Raw genomic sequence first — 21,037 nt, 5'->3', positions numbered from 1 at the left:
CTTGCTTTGGCCAGGGATTCCGGGCACAAGGAGCAGCACATTTCCCTTCTGGCAACGGCAAGGCAGGTACTCACGGCAGAAGGTGGCATTCCGCCAGGGAAGAAGAGTCACGCCCGCTGCCTGGCATGCGTCCGCGTAGGCCTCCAGAGCAGCACACAGGACCTCCTGGCCACCATGCAGGGCACAAAGGTCATAGAAGCAGGTCTCAAAGTAGCTCTGGGGGTTGATCACGGCGTGGCAGCTCTCAAAAGAGCCAGGCCTGGCAGTCAGTATGCCACAGAACTCGTCTGATCGGTAGAGCGTCTCCTCTTCTGCACTGCAGGGTGGGGGGGCTTCGGGGACACCGCAAGAGGTGTCTCCGTCTGGGACCTGCCAGCTCTCCCCAAGCTCATTGGTGTTTGCAGCTTGCTGCCCGTTGGGCATCATGTAATCGTCCTCTCCCCGGTTGTTGAAGTTCCCGCACATGCCACAGGTCAGGTTGAAGTAGGTGGTGGGCACCTTCACCTCCACCGAGTGGTCAGTGTCGTAGGACACTATGAGGTTGAAGTCTGTCTCCAGGACGATGTAGCGGCCGCTCCTGCTCACCGTGATGGCACCTCCCGCTGCGCTCACCGGCAAGGTCCGGCGCACATTGTTCACCTGGGGCAAACACACCACAGTTGACCCTGCACTTGTCCCTGGCCTCCCTGCGGTTTCCTACCCCACGGAAATCAGCTGCCAGTTTGGGCACGGCAAACCAGTGCCGGTGATGCCCTCACACGCTAGGCGCCCCCCCTGTGGCTTGCAGAGCCGTGTCTGTACTCTGCACTCGGCAGGGGCCTCTGTTCAACTTGGGCCACATTCCCCATTGGACTCTTCCAGCTTCAGACACTCCAGGAAGGAAAAACAAAGCAACCCACAGGCTTCAGGGGAACCCACCCAAGTCTGGGACAACGGACATGTCCGGCACAATGGAGATGGCTGGTACATGCCAGGCCCTGCCAAGAAATGTGAACGCCGCCGCGCTGCCTACCAGCACTTGGCTCGTCTCCTCCTTGACCATGGTGATGCGCTCCCCGTAGACTTCAACCACGACCTCGCGCACATAGGACACGCTGGTGCTGCCACGATGCTCGTTCTTGGCCTCGACATTGAAGTAGGGCAGGGAGGTGGTGTTGGAGCACACTTTGGCCAGGGTGTAGGTGCAGGTGCCCATGAAGTTGTGCGTCACCTTGTCAAAGGTGTAGTAGTGAGGGTCACCGTGCACGTGGCAGATGCCGTAAGACTGTTCGAGGCACTCAGGTTTCCCATTCTGCACGCCACAGTACTGGCCGGCAGGGCATGAGGCGCTGGAGCACTGGACTTTGCTTCCCCGCGCAGGACACGTGCACTTTAAAGAGCAGGTGTTGTCGGCCCAGAACTCTGAGCCCACGGGGTAGTGCTGCCCATTGTGCCAGCATCCGCACTGCTGGCTGGGCACGCATCGGTCATTGTAGAGCAGGTACCCGCTGTCACACACACATCCCTCCACGCACGGCTGGGTGCAGGTAACAGGAGCCATTGGGTCAACACAGGTGGCAGGGCAGGCCGCAGCACAGGGCTCGTAGTGACTGTTCGCTGGACAGTTGATGGCTGCCGAGACAGAAGACGCGGCCGTTACTTGGAGCATAACTCACTTCTCTGGGCTCTCTTTTCCCTTTTGAAAGACTAACGTTCTCTATTTTCCCTGTGGTCTACTTGGCTCAGCGCGTATATTAAGCCATACCTGACCAAATGGACCAGGATATGGTGCCTCTAATAGTGAAAACCCCCTGCATACCCACGTGGTATGGAATGCAAGTATTTCTTATTCCCCACCCCACTTTCGTTCGTGTGCTGTGTTCTCCTGAGAGTAAGCATCCGTGGTCCTGTCTGCGGACTTACGGCAGAAGGTTGCGTTCCTCCATGCAGGGATCTTGACACCAAGCGACTGGCAGGCATCTGCGTAGGACTGCAAGCTCTTGCACAGGGTCTCGTGGTCCAGCCCCAGCTCACACAGGTCATAAAGGCAGGTGTCAAAGTAAGCGCTGGGGCTCAGCACAGCGTGGCACATCTGAAACGGGCCGCTGGTGTCACTGAGGAGCCCACAGAAGCTGCTGCTGGCAATGACTTCCTTGTCCGCCTCAGTGCAGGCTGGGGTGGGCGGCGGTCCGGCTGAGCAGCTGTGGAAAGACAGGGAGAAGGGCCCCTGGGTCATCTGGGGGCTTCTCCTGGTGCCCCCTCCCCTTGCCCAACGTGTCCCCAGACCTGCTGGGGGGCCACACACACCTGCTGTCGTTGGACACCTGCCAGCTGTTGCCCAGGCTGGTGGAGTCTGGCTCCAGCACCCCTTCTGGGTTCAGGAAGTCATCTGCTGCCATTCCGTTGTAGTTACCGCACATGCCACAAACCTTCTGCCCAAAGGTGCTCGGAAGCGTCACCTCCACCCGATGGGACCCATCAAACTTCACTGTCAAGCCAAAGTCTGTTGTGATCACTGTGTAGAACCCACTGGATGAGACCTGCACGCCCACGGCTGGGGTGCAGGGCAGGATCTCTGCCACTCCGTTGACCTGGAAGGACAGAAACCAACACAGGGTTGGAGCAACCCAGCTGGCACAGCTCTCTCCTCTCACAAAGCTCCACCACCTCTTCCCCTTGTGCTTACCGTCACCGCTCCGCCTTTCTCCAGCCTTATCCTCTGGCCGTACACATCAACATCCACGTATTGGACATAGGACACGCGAGTGTTGCCTCCCCTGTGCTCGTTGGCTGCTTCCACGTTGAAGTAGGGCAGCGAGCTGTTGCTCTCACACAGCTTGGAGAGGGTGTAGGTGCAGGTGCCCATGAAGTGGTGGAGCTGGTTGTCAAACGTGTGGTAGTGAGGGTCTCCTTCCACCACACAGGTGCCTGACAGTGGAAAGACCGGAGGAAACATTCAGTTAAGCCCCATTCTTCCACCTATTCTCCACTGCCCGCCTGGCACAAAGAACATCAGCCAAATGAATGGTCTACTCCTTTTACCAAGAGACTGAGTCAGAGGAGACCTGTGTTAAGACAGGATTGGTTTTTTTTTTCCAGGTGTCTGGCTCATACCTCCTCAAACACCTAAACGCCAGAAAGACAGGTGCCCCAACCATCCCTCAGAAAGAGAATGGCTCTCAATGTGTGTCTCTGTTTTTCAGGATAGCGACACAAAGCAAATAACAGCCATCCGATGCAAATCCACCATGTGTCCACTATGGGTGTTGAAGATGACACAAAAAACCACCAAAGCCAGCAGTACCTGAACTCAGCCCAGGAGATGTTGGCGGTGGTGTGTGGGGTGGCCGTGTTGTGGTATCCGGCAATGGGGTCGAGGGTGTAGAAGAAAGTGGACCTATGGAGAGACAGAGGTAGAAGTGATCATTGTCAACACAGGAGATTTGTTCCAGGCATCTGGTCCATCCTTTCCAAACAACCCAACATCGCGACCAGAGAAGCACAGGGCAGGGATCACACAGCAACTCCTCAGCAGAGATTCCTGCACTCGAGTGTTCCCGCACCAGCATAGCTGGAGGATAGAAGGAAACAAGCAGCTATTGGATACAGGAACTGCATCCCCTAGCCATGAGGTCAAGTAAAGTTAACTGAACACTTGGCACTAGAAGATGGGGATGGAGCATGAGAGCATCTGAGCTTGGTGTGGGTCTTGGTGTAAGCAGAGGTGGTGTTGTGGTGCTTGGCAAGGTGGTCCCAGGTTCTCTGGCTGACAGGCCTGGCACAAGAGATAATTAGAGGAGATCTTGACCAACACCGCATGTTTGTTGCGGACAGCTGGTCCACCCATCCCAAACACCATGCCAACATTGTGACCAGGGAGGCCGATAGCAGGAATCAAAGAGTGTCATATCTCAGAATGAGCCCTGCTTGTCACGGGCTCTGCCACCAGCATGTAGACCTCCAAAGGAGGTCAATGAAACACTTACCACAGATAGTGCCAGCACTCCAGTCTCCCAGAGCAACGCCTGCCTCAGCACAGGCTGCGGCATAGGCCCCCAGGTCATTGCAGAGCTGCTCCGTGCTGCCACCCGTGGCACACTGGTCATAGACACAGCTCTCAAAGTACGTATTGGGTGGCAGAACTGCGTGGCACGGCTGGAACGCGCCACCGAGCTGCGTGAGGATTGCACACTGCTGCTCAGCTTCCTCCTCCTCCTCGGGGGAGCAAGACACAGGCGGGCTGATGGCCGGGTCACACCTACAAAGCAGACAGGCAGCACTGAGCTCACAGCAGCCTGTGGACCCCAACCACACCATTTCTAGACCTCCTCCCCAGCCAAAACCTCAGCCTCTGGAGTCCTGATCCCTTGCTAACACAGGGCACCCACGGCTGTCACTTGCGAGGGCAGGCAGCACGCACCACAGTCACCATTACCTTCCGTGACATCAGGTGGACAGAAACCCATGACTCAACAGCTTGGGAAAGGTCTCATGCCAAGGCCTCAGCCCACTCTCTTTCTGGGGTCAGGAACGGTAAGACGTGGAGTGGGATGGCAGGGCCCTGCACAGAGGTCACCGAGGTCCCCCTCTCTCCCGCCCATGGGGAGAGACCACGGGGCACCCTGACTGCATGGAGGGACCTGGACGCTGCCGCTAGCAAGCCATCCGTGAGGGGAAAGGGGAACGGCCACACGTCTTGCACCCACTTGCAGACAGAACATCCCACTGGTGGGTGCAGTGCAGAGGTGAGATGCCACAAGGATACATCTGCAGCTCTGGAGCCTCCACGTCATCTCACATGCTTTCCCACAACTGCCTGGCTCCTCTGCCTTGGCCTGTGCCTGCCATTACCTACCCTCCCTCCTGGTGCCCCTCACAGCTCCACTCTCCCACTCCCCCTTCTGTCTGCCATCTCTGAGACCGAACAAGCACTCACGGCCACTCATCATCCGGCACCATCCAGCTGTTTCCAAAGTCATTGAAGTTGGGCACAACCACCCCATCGGGTCGCGTGAAGTCGTCCTCCGGGCTCCCGGTGTACGTCCCACACAGCCCACACAGTTTGCCCTTGTACTTCTCAGACACGGTCACTAGCAGCTCATTGTCCCCATTGAACTGCAGCTGCAGGCCCAGACTGGTAGACACCCGCACGTAGGAGCCGCTCAAGGAAATGGTCACCCCGGGGGCAGGAGAAGCAGGCAGGGAGGCCAGAGCACCGTTGATCTGAAGAAGGGGGACAGAAGGAGACAGAAACATAAGGAGAGGCCCGCCACTGAGACGTCACTGTTCTCCCCTGGGCTGGTGCCAGGGCCCAGTGAGCCAGAAGCACTGCTGGCCTGAGAAACCCTGCTCAGGCCCATGAGAACAGCAGCTGCTCTACATACAGCACACCAAAAGCTCAGGCAATCAAGCCGAAAATCTGGTGCTGTGTGGGCAGCTGTATCTGCCCCACTCAGAGCCTTCCCATGCTCTTCTGTGAGCTTGTCTCCAGGCTCGGGGAATATCAAGCTCTTCCTGGGGACACAGTGGTACTTAATGGCACCTACAGTTCTTAGGTGTAAAAAGGAGGGGCTTACGTAGACGGCCTTGTTCTTGCGCAGCTCAATGTGGAGGCCTTCCATGGACAGTGCCACAGAGTTCAGTGCTGTCCAGCTCTGACTGCCGCGATGTTCGTTGCGGGTGGTGATGCTGAACCCAACGGAGGAGTTGTCACAGCCTGTCACCACCGTGTAGTTGCAGGCGCCCTGGAAGTGGTGAAGCTTCCCATCGAAGGTGCTGTAATGAGGGTCGCCATAGATGTGGCAGAGAGCAGTGCTGGCTGGGTAACAGCCCCTCTGGCCGTTCTGGATCTTGCACACCTCGTCCTCAGCACAGGACAATGCAGAGCAATTCATTTGGCCATTGGCTTCACACCGGCACTGGCGAGTGCAGTTCTCGCTCACAGAGTACTCGCCTTCCTGCAGGCAGAGAAACAGCGAGCGTCAGTGTATCAGGCAGGAAAACTAGAGGCAAGGGAGTGTCCTGGGAGGGCTGCAAGCCAGGGCAAGGTTTTTACTCACGCTGTAGTAGTTGCCCTCAAAGAGGCAGCCACAGTTGGCCTCGGGCACACAGGTGTCTCCGCTGAGGAGGAAGCCAGAGGTACACGCACAGCCCTCCATGCAGGGCTTGGAGCAGTTCTGTGGGGCTTGCCGGTCAACACAGGTGGCAGGACAGCCGGTCATGCAAGGGTCATAGTAGCTGTTGGCGGGGCACGACAGTGCTGCAAGGGGAAGGGGACAATTAGGTCCAGCAAGGCGTCAAGGAAGGATGACATTCGGGAAAATGGGACACCAAAGGCTTGCTTTGGCCAGGGATTCCGGGCACAAGGAGCAGCACATTTCCCTTCTGGCAACGGCAAGGCAGGTACTCACGGCAGAAGGTGGCATTCCGCCAGGGAAGAAGAGTCACGCCCGCTGCCTGGCATGCGTCCGCGTAGGCCTCCAGAGCAGCACACAGGACCTCCTGGCCACCATGCAGGGCACAAAGGTCATAGAAGCAGGTCTCAAAGTAGCTCTGGGGGTTGATCACGGCGTGGCAGCTCTCAAAAGAGCCAGGCCTGGCAGTCAGTATGCCACAGAACTCGTCCGATCGGTAGAGCGTCTCCTCTTCTGCACTGCAGGGTGGGGGGGCTTCGGGGACACCGCAAGAGGTGTCTCCGTCTGGGACCTGCCAGCTCTCCCCAAGCTCATTGGTGTTTGCAGCTTGCTGCCCGTTGGGCATCATGTAATCGTCCTCTCCCCGGTTGTTGAAGTTCCCGCACATGCCACAGGTCAGGTTGAAGTAGGTGGTGGGCACCTTCACCTCCACCGAGTGGTCAGTGTCGTAGGACACTATGAGGTTGAAGTCTGTCTCCAGGACGATGTAGCGGCCGCTCCTGCTCACCGTGATGGCACCTCCCGCTGCGCTCACCGGCAAGGTCCGGCGCACATTGTTCACCTGGGGCAAACACACCACAGTTGACCCTGCACTTGTCCCTGGCCTCCCTGCGGTTTCCTACCCCACGGAAATCAGCTGCCAGTTTGGGCACGGCAAACCAGTGCCGGTGATGCCCTCACACGCTAGGCGCCCCCCCTGTGGCTTGCAGAGCCGTGTCTGTACTCTGCACTCGGCAGGGGCCTCTGTTCAACTTGGGCCACATTCCCCATTGGACTCTTCCAGCTTCAGACACTCCAGGAAGGAAAAACAAAGCAACCCACAGGCTTCAGGGGAACCCACCCAAGTCTGGGACAACGGACATGTCCGGCACAATGGAGATGGCTGGTACATGCCAGGCCCTGCCAAGAAATGTGAACGCCGCCGCGCTGCCTACCAGCACTTGGCTCGTCTCCTCCTTGACCATGGTGATGCGCTCCCCGTAGACTTCAACCACGACCTCGCGCACATAGGACACGCTGGTGCTGCCACGATGCTCGTTCTTGGCCTCGACATTGAAGTAGGGCAGGGAGGTGGTGTTGGAGCACACTTTGGCCAGGGTGTAGGTGCAGGTGCCCATGAAGTTGTGCGTCACCTTGTCAAAGGTGTAGTAGTGAGGGTCACCGTGCACGTGGCAGATGCCGTAAGACTGTTCGAGGCACTCAGGTTTCCCATTCTGCACGCCACAGTACTGGCCGGCAGGGCATGAGGCGCTGGAGCACTGGACTTTGCTTCCCCGCGCAGGACACGTGCACTTTAAAGAGCAGGTGTTGTCGGCCCAGAACTCTGAGCCCACGGGGTAGTGCTGCCCATTGTGCCAGCATCCGCACTGCTGGCTGGGCACGCATCGGTCATTGTAGAGCAGGTACCCGCTGTCACACACACATCCCTCCACGCACGGCTGGGTGCAGGTAACAGGAGCCATTGGGTCAACACAGGTGGCAGGGCAGGCCGCAGCACAGGGCTCGTAGTGACTGTTCGCTGGACAGTTGATGGCTGCCGAGACAGAAGACGCGGCCATTACTTGGAGCATAACTCACTTCTCTGGGCTCTCTTTTCCCTTTTGAAAGACTAACGTTCTCTATTTTCCCTGTGGTCTACTTGGCTCAGCGCGTATATTAAGCCATACCTGACCAAATGGACCAGGATATGGTGCCTCTAATAGTGAAAACCCCCTGCATACCCACGTGGTATGGAATGCAAGTATTTCTTATTCCCCACCCCACTTTCGTTCGTGTGCTGTGTTCTCCTGAGAGTAAGCATCCGTGGTCCTGTCTGCGGACTTACGGCAGAAGGTTGCGTTCCTCCATGCAGGGATCTTGACACCAAGCGACTGGCAGGCATCTGCGTAGGACTGCAAGCTCTTGCACAGGGTCTCGTGGTCCAGCCCCAGCTCACACAGGTCATAAAGGCAGGTGTCAAAGTAAGCGCTGGGGCTCAGCACAGCGTGGCACATCTGAAACGGGCCGCTGGTGTCACTGAGGAGCCCACAGAAGCTGCTGCTGGCAATGACTTCCTTGTCCGCCTCAGTGCAGGCTGGGGTGGGCGGCGGTCCGGCTGAGCAGCTGTGGAAAGACAGGGAGAAGGGCCCCTGGGTCATCTGGGGGCTTCTCCTGGTGCCCCCTCCCCTTGCCCAACGTGTCCCCAGACCTGCTGGGGGGCCACACACACCTGCTGTCGTTGGACACCTGCCAGCTGTTGCCCAGGCTGGTGGAGTCTGGCTCCAGCACCCCTTCTGGGTTCAGGAAGTCATCTGCTGCCATTCCGTTGTAGTTACCGCACATGCCACAAACCTTCTGCCCAAAGGTGCTCGGAAGCGTCACCTCCACCCGATGGGACCCATCAAACTTCACTGTCAAGCCAAAGTCTGTTGTGATCACTGTGTAGAACCCACTGGATGAGACCTGCACGCCCACGGCTGGGGTGCAGGGCAGGATCTCTGCCACTCCGTTGACCTGGAAGGACAGAAACCAACACAGGGTTGGAGCAACCCAGCTGGCACAGCTCTCTCCTCTCACAAAGCTCCACCACCTCTTCCCCTTGTGCTTACCGTCACCGCTCCGCCTTTCTCCAGCCTTATCCTCTGGCCGTACACATCAACATCCACGTATTGGACATAGGACACGCGAGTGTTGCCTCCCCTGTGCTCGTTGGCTGCTTCCACGTTGAAGTAGGGCAGCGAGCTGTTGCTCTCACACAGCTTGGAGAGGGTGTAGGTGCAGGTGCCCATGAAGTGGTGGAGCTGGTTGTCAAACGTGTGGTAGTGAGGGTCTCCTTCCACCACACAGGTGCCTGACAGTGGAAAGACCGGAGGAAACATTCAGTTAAGCCCCATTCTTCCACCTATTCTCCACTGCCCGCCTGGCACAAAGAACATCAGCCAAATGAATGGTCTACTCCTTTTACCAAGAGACTGAGTCAGAGGAGACCTGTGTTAAGACAGGATTGGTTTTTTTTTTCCAGGTGTCTGGCTCATACCTCCTCAAACACCTAAACGCCAGAAAGACAGGTGCCCCAACCATCCCTCAGAAAGAGAATGGCTCTCAATGTGTGTCTCTGTTTTTCAGGATAGCGACACAAAGCAAATAACAGCCATCCGATGCAAATCCACCATGTGTCCACTATGGGTGTTGAAGATGACACAAAAAACCACCAAAGCCAGCAGTACCTGAACTCAGCCCAGGAGATGTTGGCGGTGGTGTGTGGGGTGGCCGTGTTGTGGTATCCGGCAATGGGGTCGAGGGTGTAGAAGAAAGTGGACCTATGGAGAGACAGAGGTAGAAGTGATCATTGTCAACACAGGAGATTTGTTCCAGGCATCTGGTCCATCCTTTCCAAACAACCCAACATCGCGACCAGAGAAGCACAGGGCAGGGATCACACAGCAACTCCTCAGCAGAGATTCCTGCACTCGAGTGTTCCCGCACCAGCATAGCTGGAGGATAGAAGGAAACAAGCAGCTATTGGATACAGGAACTGCATCCCCTAGCCATGAGGTCAAGTAAAGTTAACTGAACACTTGGCACTAGAAGATGGGGATGGAGCATGAGAGCATCTGAGCTTGGTGTGGGTCTTGGTGTAAGCAGAGGTGGTGTTGTGGTGCTTGGCAAGGTGGTCCCAGGTTCTCTGGCTGACAGGCCTGGCACAAGAGATAATTAGAGGAGATCTTGACCAACACCGCATGTTTGTTGCGGACAGCTGGTCCACCCATCCCAAACACCATGCCAACATTGTGACCAGGGAGGCCGATAGCAGGAATCAAAGAGTGTCATATCTCAGAATGAGCCCTGCTTGTCACGGGCTCTGCCACCAGCATGTAGACCTCCAAAGGAGGTCAATGAAACACTTACCACAGATAGTGCCAGCACTCCAGTCTCCCAGAGCAACGCCTGCCTCAGCACAGGCTGCGGCATAGGCCCCCAGGTCATTGCAGAGCTGCTCCGTGCTGCCACCCGTGGCACACTGGTCATAGACACAGCTCTCAAAGTACGTATTGGGTGGCAGAACTGCGTGGCACGGCTGGAACGCGCCACCGAGCTGCGTGAGGATTGCACACTGCTGCTCAGCTTCCTCCTCCTCCTCGGGGGAGCAAGACACAGGCGGGCTGATGGCCGGGTCACACCTACAAAGCAGACAGGCAGCACTGAGCTCACAGCAGCCTGTGGACCCCAACCACACCATTTCTAGACCTCCTCCCCAGCCAAAACCTCAGCCTCTGGAGTCCTGATCCCTTGCTAACACAGGGCACCCACGGCTGTCACTTGCGAGGGCAGGCAGCACGCACCACAGTCACCATTACCTTCCGTGACATCAGGTGGACAGAAACCCATGACTCAACAGCTTGGGAAAGGTCTCATGCCAAGGCCTCAGCCCACTCTCTTTCTGGGGTCAGGAACGGTAAGACGTGGAGTGGGATGGCAGGGCCCTGCACAGAGGTCACCGAGGTCCCCCTCTCTCCCGCCCATGGGGAGAGACCACGGGGCACCCTGACTGCATGGAGGGACCTGGACGCTGCCGCTAGCAAGCCATCCGTGAGGGGAAAGGGGAACGGCCACACGTCTTGCACCCACTTGCAGACAGAACATCCCACTGGTGGGTGCAGTGCAGAGGTGAGATGCCACAAGGATACATCTGCAGCTCTGGAGCCTCCACGTCATCTCACATGCTTTCCCACAACTGCCTGGCTCCTCTGCCTTGGCCTGTGCCTGCCATTACCTACCCTCCCTCCTGGTGCCCCTCACAGCTCCACTCTCCCACTCCCCCTTCTGTCTGCCATCTCTGAGACCGAACAAGCACTCACGGCCACTCATCATCCGGCACCATCCAGCTGTTTCCAAAGTCATTGAAGTTGGGCACAACCACCCCATCGGGTCGCGTGAAGTCGTCCTCCGGGCTCCCGGTGTACGTCCCACACAGCCCACACAGTTTGCCCTTGTACTTCTCAGACACGGTCACTAGCAGCTCATTGTCCCCATTGAACTGCAGCTGCAGGCCCAGACTGGTAGACACCCGCACGTAGGAGCCGCTCAAGGAAATGGTCACCCCGGGGGCAGGAGAAGCAGGCAGGGAGGCCAGAGCACCGTTGATCTGAAGAAGGGGGACAGAAGGAGACAGAAACATAAGGAGAGGCCCGCCACTGAGACGTCACTGTTCTCCCCTGGGCTGGTGCCAGGGCCCAGTGAGCCAGAAGCACTGCTGGCCTGAGAAACCCTGCTCAGGCCCATGAGAACAGCAGCTGCTCTACATACAGCACACCAAAAGCTCAGGCAATCAAGCCGAAAATCTGGTGCTGTGTGGGCAGCTGTATCTGCCCCACTCAGAGCCTTCCCATGCTCTTCTGTGAGCTTGTCTCCAGGCTCGGGGAATATCAAGCTCTTCCTGGGGACACAGTGGTACTTAATGGCACCTACAGTTCTTAGGTGTAAAAAGGAGGGGCTTACGTAGACGGCCTTGTTCTTGCGCAGCTCAATGTGGAGGCCTTCCATGGACAGTGCCACAGAGTTCAGTGCTGTCCAGCTCTGACTGCCGCGATGTTCGTTGCGGGTGGTGATGCTGAACCCAACGGAGGAGTTGTCACAGCCTGTCACCACCGTGTAGTTGCAGGCGCCCTGGAAGTGGTGAAGCTTCCCATCGAAGGTGCTGTAATGAGGGTCGCCATAGATGTGGCAGAGAGCAGTGCTGGCTGGGTAACAGCCCCTCTGGCCGTTCTGGATCTTGCACACCTCGTCCTCAGCACAGGACAATGCAGAGCAATTCATTTGGCCATTGGCTTCACACCGGCACTGGCGAGTGCAGTTCTCGCTCACAGAGTACTCGCCTTCCTGCAGGCAGAGAAACAGCGAGCGTCAGTGTATCAGGCAGGAAAACTAGAGGCAAGGGAGTGTCCTGGGAGGGCTGCAAGCCAGGGCAAGGTTTTTACTCACGCTGTAGTAGTTGCCCTCAAAGAGGCAGCCACAGTTGGCCTCGGGCACACAGGTGTCTCCGCTGAGGAGGAAGCCAGAGGTACACGCACAGCCCTCCATGCAGGGCTTGGAGCAGTTCTGTGGGGCTTGCCGGTCAACACAGGTGGCAGGACAGCCGGTCATGCAAGGGTCATAGTAGCTGTTGGCGGGGCACGACAGTGCTGCAAGGGGAAGGGGACAATTAGGTCCAGCAAGGCGTCAAGGAAGGATGACATTCGGGAAAATGGGACACCAAAGGCTTGCTTTGGCCAGGGATTCCGGGCACAAGGAGCAGCACATTTCCCTTCTGGCAACGGCAAGGCAGGTACTCACGGCAGAAGGTGGCATTCCGCCAGGGAAGAAGAGTCACGCCCGCTGCCTGGCATGCGTCCGCGTAGGCCTCCAGAGCAGCACACAGGACCTCCTGGCCACCATGCAGGGCACAAAGGTCATAGAAGCAGGTCTCAAAGTAGCTCTGGGGGTTGATCACGGCGTGGCAGCTCTCAAAAGAGCCAGGCCTGGCAGTCAGTATGCCACAGAACTCGTCCGATCGGTAGAGCGTCTCCTCTTCTGCACTGCAGGGTGGGGGGGCTTCGGGGACACCGCAAGAGGTGTCTCCGTCTGGGACCTGCCAGCTCTCCCCAAGCTCATTGGTGTTTGCAGCTTGCTGCCCGTTGGGCATCATGTAATCGTCCTCTCCCCGGTTGTTGAAGTTCCCGCACATGCCACAGGTCAGGTTGAAGTAGGTGGTGGGCACCTTCACCTCCACCGAGTGGTCAGTGTCGTAGGACACTATGAGGTTGAAGTCTGTCTCCAGGACGATGTAGCGGCCGCTCCTGCTCACCGTGATGGCACCTCCCGCTGCGCTCACCGGCAAGGTCCGGCGCACATTGTTCACCTGGGGCAAACACACCACAGTTGACCCTGCACTTGTCCCTGGCCTCCCTGCGGTTTCCTACCCCACGGAAATCAGCTGCCAGTTTGGGCACGGCAAACCAGTGCCGGTGATGCCCTCACACGCTAGGCGCCCCCCCTGTGGCTTGCAGAGCCGTGTCTGTACTCTGCACTCGGCAGGGGCCTCTGTTCAACTTGGGCCACATTCCCCATTGGACTCTTCCAGCTTCAGACACTCCAGGAAGGAAAAACAAAGCAACCCACAGGCTTCAGGGGAACCCACCCAAGTCTGGGACAACGGACATGTCCGGCACAATGGAGATGGCTGGTACATGCCAGGCCCTGCCAAGAAATGTGAACGCCGCCGCGCTGCCTACCAGCACTTGGCTCGTCTCCTCCTTGACCATGGTGATGCGCTCCCCGTAGACTTCAACCACGACCTCGCGCACATAGGACACGCTGGTGCTGCCACGATGCTCGTTCTTGGCCTCGACATTGAAGTAGGGCAGGGAGGTGGTGTTGGAGCACACTTTGGCCAGGGTGTAGGTGCAGGTGCCCATGAAGTTGTGCGTCACCTTGTCAAAGGTGTAGTAGTGAGGGTCACCGTGCACGTGGCAGATGCCGTAAGACTGTTCGAGGCACTCAGGTTTCCCATTCTGCACGCCACAGTACTGGCCGGCAGGGCATGAGGCGCTGGAGCACTGGACTTTGCTTCCCCGCGCAGGACACGTGCACTTTAAAGAGCAGGTGTTGTCGGCCCAGAACTCTGAGCCCACGGGGTAGTGCTGCCCATTGTGCCAGCATCCGCACTGCTGGCTGGGCACGCATCGGTCATTGTAGAGCAGGTACCCGCTGTCACACACACATCCCTCCACGCACGGCTGGGTGCAGGTAACAGGAGCCATTGGGTCAACACAGGTGGCAGGGCAGGCCGCAGCACAGGGCTCGTAGTGACTGTTCGCTGGACAGTTGATGGCTGCCGAGACAGAAGACGCGGCCATTACTTGGAGCATAACTCACTTCTCTGGGCTCTCTTTTCCCTTTTGAAAGACTAACGTTCTCTATTTTCCCTGTGGTCTACTTGGCTCAGCGCGTATATTAAGCCATACCTGACCAAATGGACCAGGATATGGTGCCTCTAATAGTGAAAACCCCCTGCATACCCACGTGGTATGGAATGCAAGTATTTCTTATTCCCCACCCCACTTTCGTTCGTGTGCTGTGTTCTCCTGAGAGTAAGCATCCGTGGTCCTGTCTGCGGACTTACGGCAGAAGGTTGCGTTCCTCCATGCAGGGATCTTGACACCAAGCGACTGGCAGGCATCTGCGTAGGACTGCAAGCTCTTGCACAGGGTCTCGTGGTCCAGCCCCAGCTCACACAGGTCATAAAGGCAGGTGTCAAAGTAAGCGCTGGGGCTCAGCACAGCGTGGCACATCTGAAACGGGCCGCTGGTGTCACTGAGGAGCCCACAGAAGCTGCTGCTGGCAATGACTTCCTTGTCCGCCTCAGTGCAGGCTGGGGTGGGCGGCGGTCCGGCTGAGCAGCTGTGGAAAGACAGGGAGAAGGGCCCCTGGGTCATCTGGGGGCTTCTCCTGGTGCCCCCTCCCCTTGCCCAACGTGTCCCCAGACCTGCTGGGGGGCCACACACACCTGCTGTCGTTGGACACCTGCCAGCTGTTGCCCAGGCTGGTGGAGTCTGGCTCCAGCACCCCTTCTGGGTTCAGGAAGTCATCTGCTGCCATTCCGTTGTAGTTACCGCACATGCCACAAACCTTCTGCCCAAAGGTGCTCGGAAGCGTCACCTCCACCCGATGGGACCCATCAAACTTCACTGTCAAGCCAAAGTCTGTTGTGATCACTGTGTAGAACCCACTGGATGAGACCTGCACGCCCACGGCTGGGGTGCAGGGCAGGATCTCTGCCACTCCGTTGACCTGGAAGGACAGAAACCAACACAGGGTTGGAGCAACCCAGCTGGCACAGCTCTCTCCTCTCACAAAGCTCCACCACCTCTTCCCCTTGTGCTTACCGTCACTGCTCCGCCTTTCTCCAGCCTTATCCTCTGGCCGTACACATCAACATCCACGTATTGGACATAGGACACGCGAGTGTTGCCTCCCCTGTGCTCGTTGGCTGCTTCCACGTTGAAGTAGGGCAGCGAGCTGTTGCTCTCACACAGCTTGGAGAGGGTGTAGGTGCAGGTGCCCATGAAGTGGTGGAGCTGGTTGTCAAACGTGTGGTAGTGAGGGTCTCCTTCCACCACACAGGTGCCTGACAGTGGAAAGACCGGAGGAAACGTTCAGTTAAGCCCCGTCCTGTTGCCTATTCTCCCCTTTCCGTCTTCCACAAAGTTTATCAGCCCCTTGACTGGTCTCCTTACCTAGGATTGGTATGGGTGCTGAAGGTGTGGTGGTTGCAGTTCCTGGTGTTGTCGTAGTCACATCAGCTATGAAAGAGACAACAGTACAACAAATCAATCCAGACCAACTTCATCAATACAGAAACTGCATTGACTCCCCAGAAGAACCATGACATTTCTCAAGCCGCCCTCCTCTAAGCCCAGTCCTCTACCTGTGCAGGATCCCTTTTTAATGGACAGGTCATCCAATGCTATGTCGCTCCGGAAATCTTCACCTATCATGCCCTCCAAGACAATCTAAGGGAAAGGAAAGTTCCTAATGTTAGCTTCCGCCATACAAGTGAAGTGCTGTTACAAAGCAGTGTTAATCTCAGTTGGCGTTAGGGGCCTCTGCCGTTACCCGCATGTTTCCTTCGCTGAACACCGTGATCTCTGCCAAGTTCCACGTGTCCCCTTTGTTTCCAGCAACTTTCCATTCCAGTATGGATGTTTCATCATGAACTACATACACGCGCAATGCCATTGCTTCAGCCTCGCCATACATGTGATACCAGAAACGGAAGCAGTGTGGTCCTTCTGAACTGCATTCTGGGCTGATCAAGCGGGCTACATCACTTGGCTCATGCTCACTTCCTTGCAGGTAGATATAATAGCCCTCTGTAAAAAGCAGAGCGTCAATTTTTCGCAGTAATTGGCCAGGACAAGACAAAGTCACTTCATTTACAGATTGTGGATAGTACTGCATTTCTTCACCCAGCACCTGCTTTAAACTTCCAGTCCCCAAATGGATTTCCAGCAGATTACACTGATATCCTACTTAGGGAAAGTAAAACCTTCTCATGGAAATGTAGAGTGCCACAGTGATCCAGTGTCAGCCTGGATATGCTTTTGCTGAAGCTTTTTTACAGGAACCTATGCTGACAGGTCCCATGCTCAGTGATGTCCTGCACAGTTCATCCACCCCACAACAGATTCCTGACTGCTGCAGAAGGCTCTGGATTGGCCCTGAGAAATATGTGGCCTATATTTGCTGTCAAAAGAGGCTTCCCACCCTCTTCCAAGAGAAGCACAGCCAGGCATTGTTTGCTGTTCCTACCTCCAGTCGTGTGGTCATGGGAAGGGCCGGTATTTGGTGTGGGTGTCGGCCCCTTGTGCCTTATCCAGTCAAAGTTGTCGTTGGTTGCCTGTTCCCATCCACAGAAGTCGACATCAAATGTACAGGACATATTGCAGGTTGTACCTGTATATGGTGCAGAAAGAAAAGCAGAGTTTCCACAATGAGGTCCGGAATCTTCTCTCTGTTCTTACAATGCCCTTCTAGGTCTCGTGCACCCACATTCATGAAAAATTTAGATATGTTATAGTGGAATGTGTAGAAGTGCCCAGTACTGAAAAATTGACTATAAAATATGAAATTTTAAGTTCCTGAGAATGTATGTTATTTTGCAAGTCCCTTCCTCATTTATCCTCATAATATAATACAATACACTAATATGCTATCTTTTTATACTCTACACAGTCATAATTCTTGGTCATTGCAAATTGCTCAAAACTGTCCTATTTGGCACAGTAGCATTCAAATGGTTCTCAAAATCCTGCCTAGAGGAAAATCTAGACGTCATAATCAAAATGGTCTGACATTTCTTATTACTTCTTATAAACTGGAATGAGAAGTATTGTCTCAGAGTTGGAAAGAGGTTATGGAATGCCTTTTCATGTCATAGCCTCATACTTAGGCTGCCATTTCTGATGACTTTGGTAATCACTCTGGCAGTTCTAGAAGATGCAATTTCTTGCCTCCAGCCTTGCATCTATGCTAACTAGTCTACCTAGATAATAAGGGCCTAATAGTTTTATGACTGGAAGTCTGAATGGACCTCAAGCTGCAGAAATCTCCTTTATCAATTTTAAAGCCCGGGTTTAAATACTTCTGAATTTATTTCACATGCTTGGTGAAAACCTGGAGCTCCAAATATGTTGGATAACTGACATATTAACACTTCTCAAAAAGAGAAAATATTTTATTAAAGTCAAAGTAGTCATTTGTTAAGCAGGTGCTTGATTGTCTCTGGCTGAGCCCTTAAGTGACAGTGTATGTTGTCTTTCATGACCCAATGCTGAATGACAGTTGTAGGTCAAAAGTGTCCAAACATCACTTTCTAAAGTGAATACTGGAAGCCCATTAGAAGCTTAGATTAGAAGCCAAATTTCCAGAGGTACTAAGCACTTGAAAGCTTCCTGCGTCTCCTTGAATGCTCTTTTCTGAAATTCTGCTCAGCTTCTTAGTAATTTGAATTTATATATGTAATATGAGGATTTAATTGGATGACTATTTGCTAAATGACCTAACAACTTACCACAGATGGTGTCTTCCCTCCATTCACCCAGATTTACACCTCCAAGTTCACAGGCAGCAGCATATGCCTCTAAAATCTTACAAAACTGTCCAGAATTCCCCTCTGTGGCACACAGGTCATAGACACAGCTCTCAAAGTACAGCTGTGGGGGAATGTGCCAATGGCAGGCCTGAAAAGGCCCATTATTTTTCAAAATAATTTTGCAAAGTTCTTCATATTCTTTCTCTTTTGCTGTGTCACAAGCAGGTGGTACGACTGTAACTGGATTACATCTGCATCAAAAACAAATGAAGGCATGGTTATATGATAAATCCTAATATTTTGTTCCATCCTGCAAGGCATACCTCAGCAGTACTATAAGCCTATGCCAAAATCTGTGGATTTGCTGTATACAGTAATCTTTAGTGTATTAAACCCAACACTGAGAAATATTATGATTTGACTCATAATTCCCCATTAAGAATATATTAAGAGTTGTGAATTGTTGATGCATGACTGTCTATCCATAGACTGAAGTCCAGATGAAACCAACAAATCAGCTAACACAAGCAAGACAATTTCAATTCACTATTGTGTATAGTAAGAGCAGTAATTTGTATGTGAAAGCATTGATGGACAGATAAATACCCTGTGCCTCTGTTAATCAATGGGGACTTATCTTAGGAACTGAATCGGAGAGATTTATTTAGACTTCTTATAGCAAGATAATGCGAAGGAGATATTTTAGAAAAGAGAAGTTAAAAAAAAATCAAGTTATATGCAAACGAGGAGCCCAATTTCAAGTAAAATACAGAAAGTTTATGTGGAAAACCTCCGAAGGGTGGTTTTAGAATTTCAATGCTTTCTATTGAAAAGTAGAGTTATCCCAAGGTGAAAATGCTAGCAAACAAGAAATACCAAAGAAGGGGTACTTTAAAACGTAAGTAATGTATGTTAATTGTACATCTAGTTGAGTTATGTTTGAGGGATTTTGCTGTTTCCTAAAGTGTTATCAGATACTTACGTCCTGTTGTCATCCTTCACTAGCCAGCTGTCACCAAATTTATTTGCATCCTGTTCTAGGACTTGATCCGGTTTTAGAAAATCATCCAGTTGGTTGTCATTGAATGTCCCACATAGACCACACAGCTGTCCTTTGAGACTTTCATCAACCAGAACAAAAAGCTCCTGGTCACCATCAAACTTGACCTGGATCCCTATAGAGGTATCAATGACCACATAATGTCCTTTTATAGCTACTCTCACTTGGTGATTCAAATCCACGGGAAGATCAACCTTGACTCCATTCACCTAAAGAAAACAAAACCCACAAAACCAGATAAGTCGATAAAGCTCCCAGGAACAAAGGGTAGATCTACACTGCCAGTACTATGGCTTTTTTCACCAAGCCAGCCTTATTCTAATGAAAAATGTAGACACAGAAGTTAGAAGCTTAACAGAGACTAATGGGCTGTAAACTTATCCTACATCTTGAATAGAGCTTTGTAGCACAAGCTGAACTCTGTGCTGTCACAGCTATACACATAGCAATACTTGCAATAGCTAATTTAAAGCTAGCTTGGGTATGTACGAGCCTGAGAGTGTATAGCAAAAATACTGTTTTTATTTAAAAGACCAGATCTGTAAAATTCAAACTGAAATTTAGCTCAGTAAAAGCTTTCTATTACAGATGAAGCTATGAATGATGTTGGCTTGGTTTGTTTTTTTTTTTTTCCTAGAACACCATTTAGAAAACATTTTAGTGGACATAAGGAAGCTATGCTGATTTCTGCCTTTTTGAAAAAATTCTGTGACTTTTAGAACATAGAGTCTTGGAAGTGAATAAAGCAAAGAAGCTTAATTCAGTTCTTTTGGACAGAAATGTAAAACAAATAGATGTGATGAAAGGTTTATGCTTCTAGAAGAACACTTACATATGTCTCTCTATTTTTGCTCAAAACAATGTGAAGGTTTTGCAGAGTGACAGCAACTGAGTCCAAGGCTGTCCAGTTTGGGTTTCCTCTATGTTCATTTCTGGTTGTCACTGAAAACCATTCAGAAGAATTTGTGCATGTCTCAACAGCAGTATAATTGCAGTCTCCTTGGAAATGGTACAGTCTCCCATCAAAGGTTATATAATGTGGATCTCCAAAAATGTGACAGGTGCTGGGATTCAATGGATAACATCCCAGGAGTCCATTCTGCACCTTGCAAACTTCGCTTACTTCACATGTGTCTGGATTGCAAACTATATTCCCATTTCCAGTACATACACAGTAGCCTACACAGTTGGTTTGCCAAAATGTTTCTCCTTTCTGTTAGAAACAACAAAATAAAATTAAATTAAAAGAGTTAATGGTAATGATGAACTGTGAAATAAGGCCCTGAACTAGGTGCCAGAACAAACCTCATAATATTGGCCATTCTGAAGGCAGCCACAGTTACTCATAGACACACACTGATCCCCACTGGTGACAAAACCATTGTTGCATTCACATCCTTCTACACAAGGCCTGCTGCAGTTCATTGATGCAAGAGGATCAATGCAGGTTGCTGGACAAGCACTGGTGCATGGATTGTAATGACTATTGGGTGGGCATGGAACAGCTGAAAAACAATAAAAGGCATTGAATTGAGAATCACAACTCACTTGAAACCATAATCAAAAGACGGGATTACTTTGAACTGGTGACAATGTCGGGGTATTGAAGCTTCCTGTTTTGATATCAGAAAGCAAAAAAGAAAACATTCTACAAGAAAAAAAGCATGAATGTTTAACGCATACATCCTGGATGTAAATCATCTCCAAATCCAAGTGAAAACTAGACACCTCTACACTAGATCTAAAAATTAGGTGGTACATTCATAGAAGTACACAAATAGCTAAAGATGTTAGATGTAGTCTTGAAATTAAAAACATATTAACGGCAAAATATTGTATAAAACTCAAAGGTCATCCCACATTAGCAGGAACATATGATTAGTGGTTTCACACAGATTCATGAAATAATGAATGAAATTCTCCTCTCCTCACTGACAGAAATCAATAATGGGTGACTTTTACAGCATTTAATTT

General features: G+C 53.0%; 1 protein-coding gene across 1 annotated transcript in view; it reads right to left on the bottom strand.

The window, feature by feature from the left end:
* LOC102096552 (IgGFc-binding protein-like) overlaps nucleotides 1-21,037 on the bottom strand; it is a 72,879-nt gene that overhangs the window by 38,751 nt on the left and 13,091 nt on the right. The window contains exons 13-45 of the mRNA XM_065073226.1: nucleotides 20,369-20,568; nucleotides 19,896-20,276; nucleotides 18,986-19,272; nucleotides 17,983-18,254; nucleotides 16,722-16,865; nucleotides 16,026-16,282; nucleotides 15,838-15,922; nucleotides 15,647-15,712; nucleotides 15,296-15,537; nucleotides 14,917-15,200; nucleotides 14,533-14,810; nucleotides 13,643-14,241; nucleotides 12,705-13,269; nucleotides 12,354-12,553; nucleotides 11,871-12,251; nucleotides 11,231-11,517; nucleotides 10,281-10,552; nucleotides 9,599-9,691; nucleotides 8,981-9,222; nucleotides 8,602-8,885; nucleotides 8,218-8,495; nucleotides 7,328-7,926; nucleotides 6,390-6,954; nucleotides 6,039-6,238; nucleotides 5,556-5,936; nucleotides 4,916-5,202; nucleotides 3,966-4,237; nucleotides 3,284-3,376; nucleotides 2,666-2,907; nucleotides 2,287-2,570; nucleotides 1,903-2,180; nucleotides 1,013-1,611; nucleotides 75-639 (exon numbers count right to left, since the gene is read on the bottom strand). Coding sequence (XP_064929298.1) covers nucleotides 75-639; nucleotides 1,013-1,611; nucleotides 1,903-2,180; nucleotides 2,287-2,570; nucleotides 2,666-2,907; nucleotides 3,284-3,376; nucleotides 3,966-4,237; nucleotides 4,916-5,202; nucleotides 5,556-5,936; nucleotides 6,039-6,238; nucleotides 6,390-6,954; nucleotides 7,328-7,926; nucleotides 8,218-8,495; nucleotides 8,602-8,885; nucleotides 8,981-9,222; nucleotides 9,599-9,691; nucleotides 10,281-10,552; nucleotides 11,231-11,517; nucleotides 11,871-12,251; nucleotides 12,354-12,553; nucleotides 12,705-13,269; nucleotides 13,643-14,241; nucleotides 14,533-14,810; nucleotides 14,917-15,200; nucleotides 15,296-15,537; nucleotides 15,647-15,712; nucleotides 15,838-15,922; nucleotides 16,026-16,282; nucleotides 16,722-16,865; nucleotides 17,983-18,254; nucleotides 18,986-19,272; nucleotides 19,896-20,276; nucleotides 20,369-20,568 — 10,062 coding nt within the window. The remainder of the gene's footprint in view (nucleotides 1-74; nucleotides 640-1,012; nucleotides 1,612-1,902; nucleotides 2,181-2,286; nucleotides 2,571-2,665; nucleotides 2,908-3,283; nucleotides 3,377-3,965; nucleotides 4,238-4,915; nucleotides 5,203-5,555; nucleotides 5,937-6,038; nucleotides 6,239-6,389; nucleotides 6,955-7,327; nucleotides 7,927-8,217; nucleotides 8,496-8,601; nucleotides 8,886-8,980; nucleotides 9,223-9,598; nucleotides 9,692-10,280; nucleotides 10,553-11,230; nucleotides 11,518-11,870; nucleotides 12,252-12,353; nucleotides 12,554-12,704; nucleotides 13,270-13,642; nucleotides 14,242-14,532; nucleotides 14,811-14,916; nucleotides 15,201-15,295; nucleotides 15,538-15,646; nucleotides 15,713-15,837; nucleotides 15,923-16,025; nucleotides 16,283-16,721; nucleotides 16,866-17,982; nucleotides 18,255-18,985; nucleotides 19,273-19,895; nucleotides 20,277-20,368; nucleotides 20,569-21,037) is intronic.

The sequence above is a fragment of the Columba livia genome, chromosome 9, assembly GCF_036013475.1.
Source record: "Columba livia isolate bColLiv1 breed racing homer chromosome 9, bColLiv1.pat.W.v2, whole genome shotgun sequence".
In the NCBI taxonomy this organism is placed as follows: Eukaryota; Metazoa; Chordata; class Aves; order Columbiformes; family Columbidae; genus Columba; species Columba livia.
Note: the sequence above shows the minus strand (reverse complement) of the source record. Positions and strands in the feature narration are given on the sequence as shown.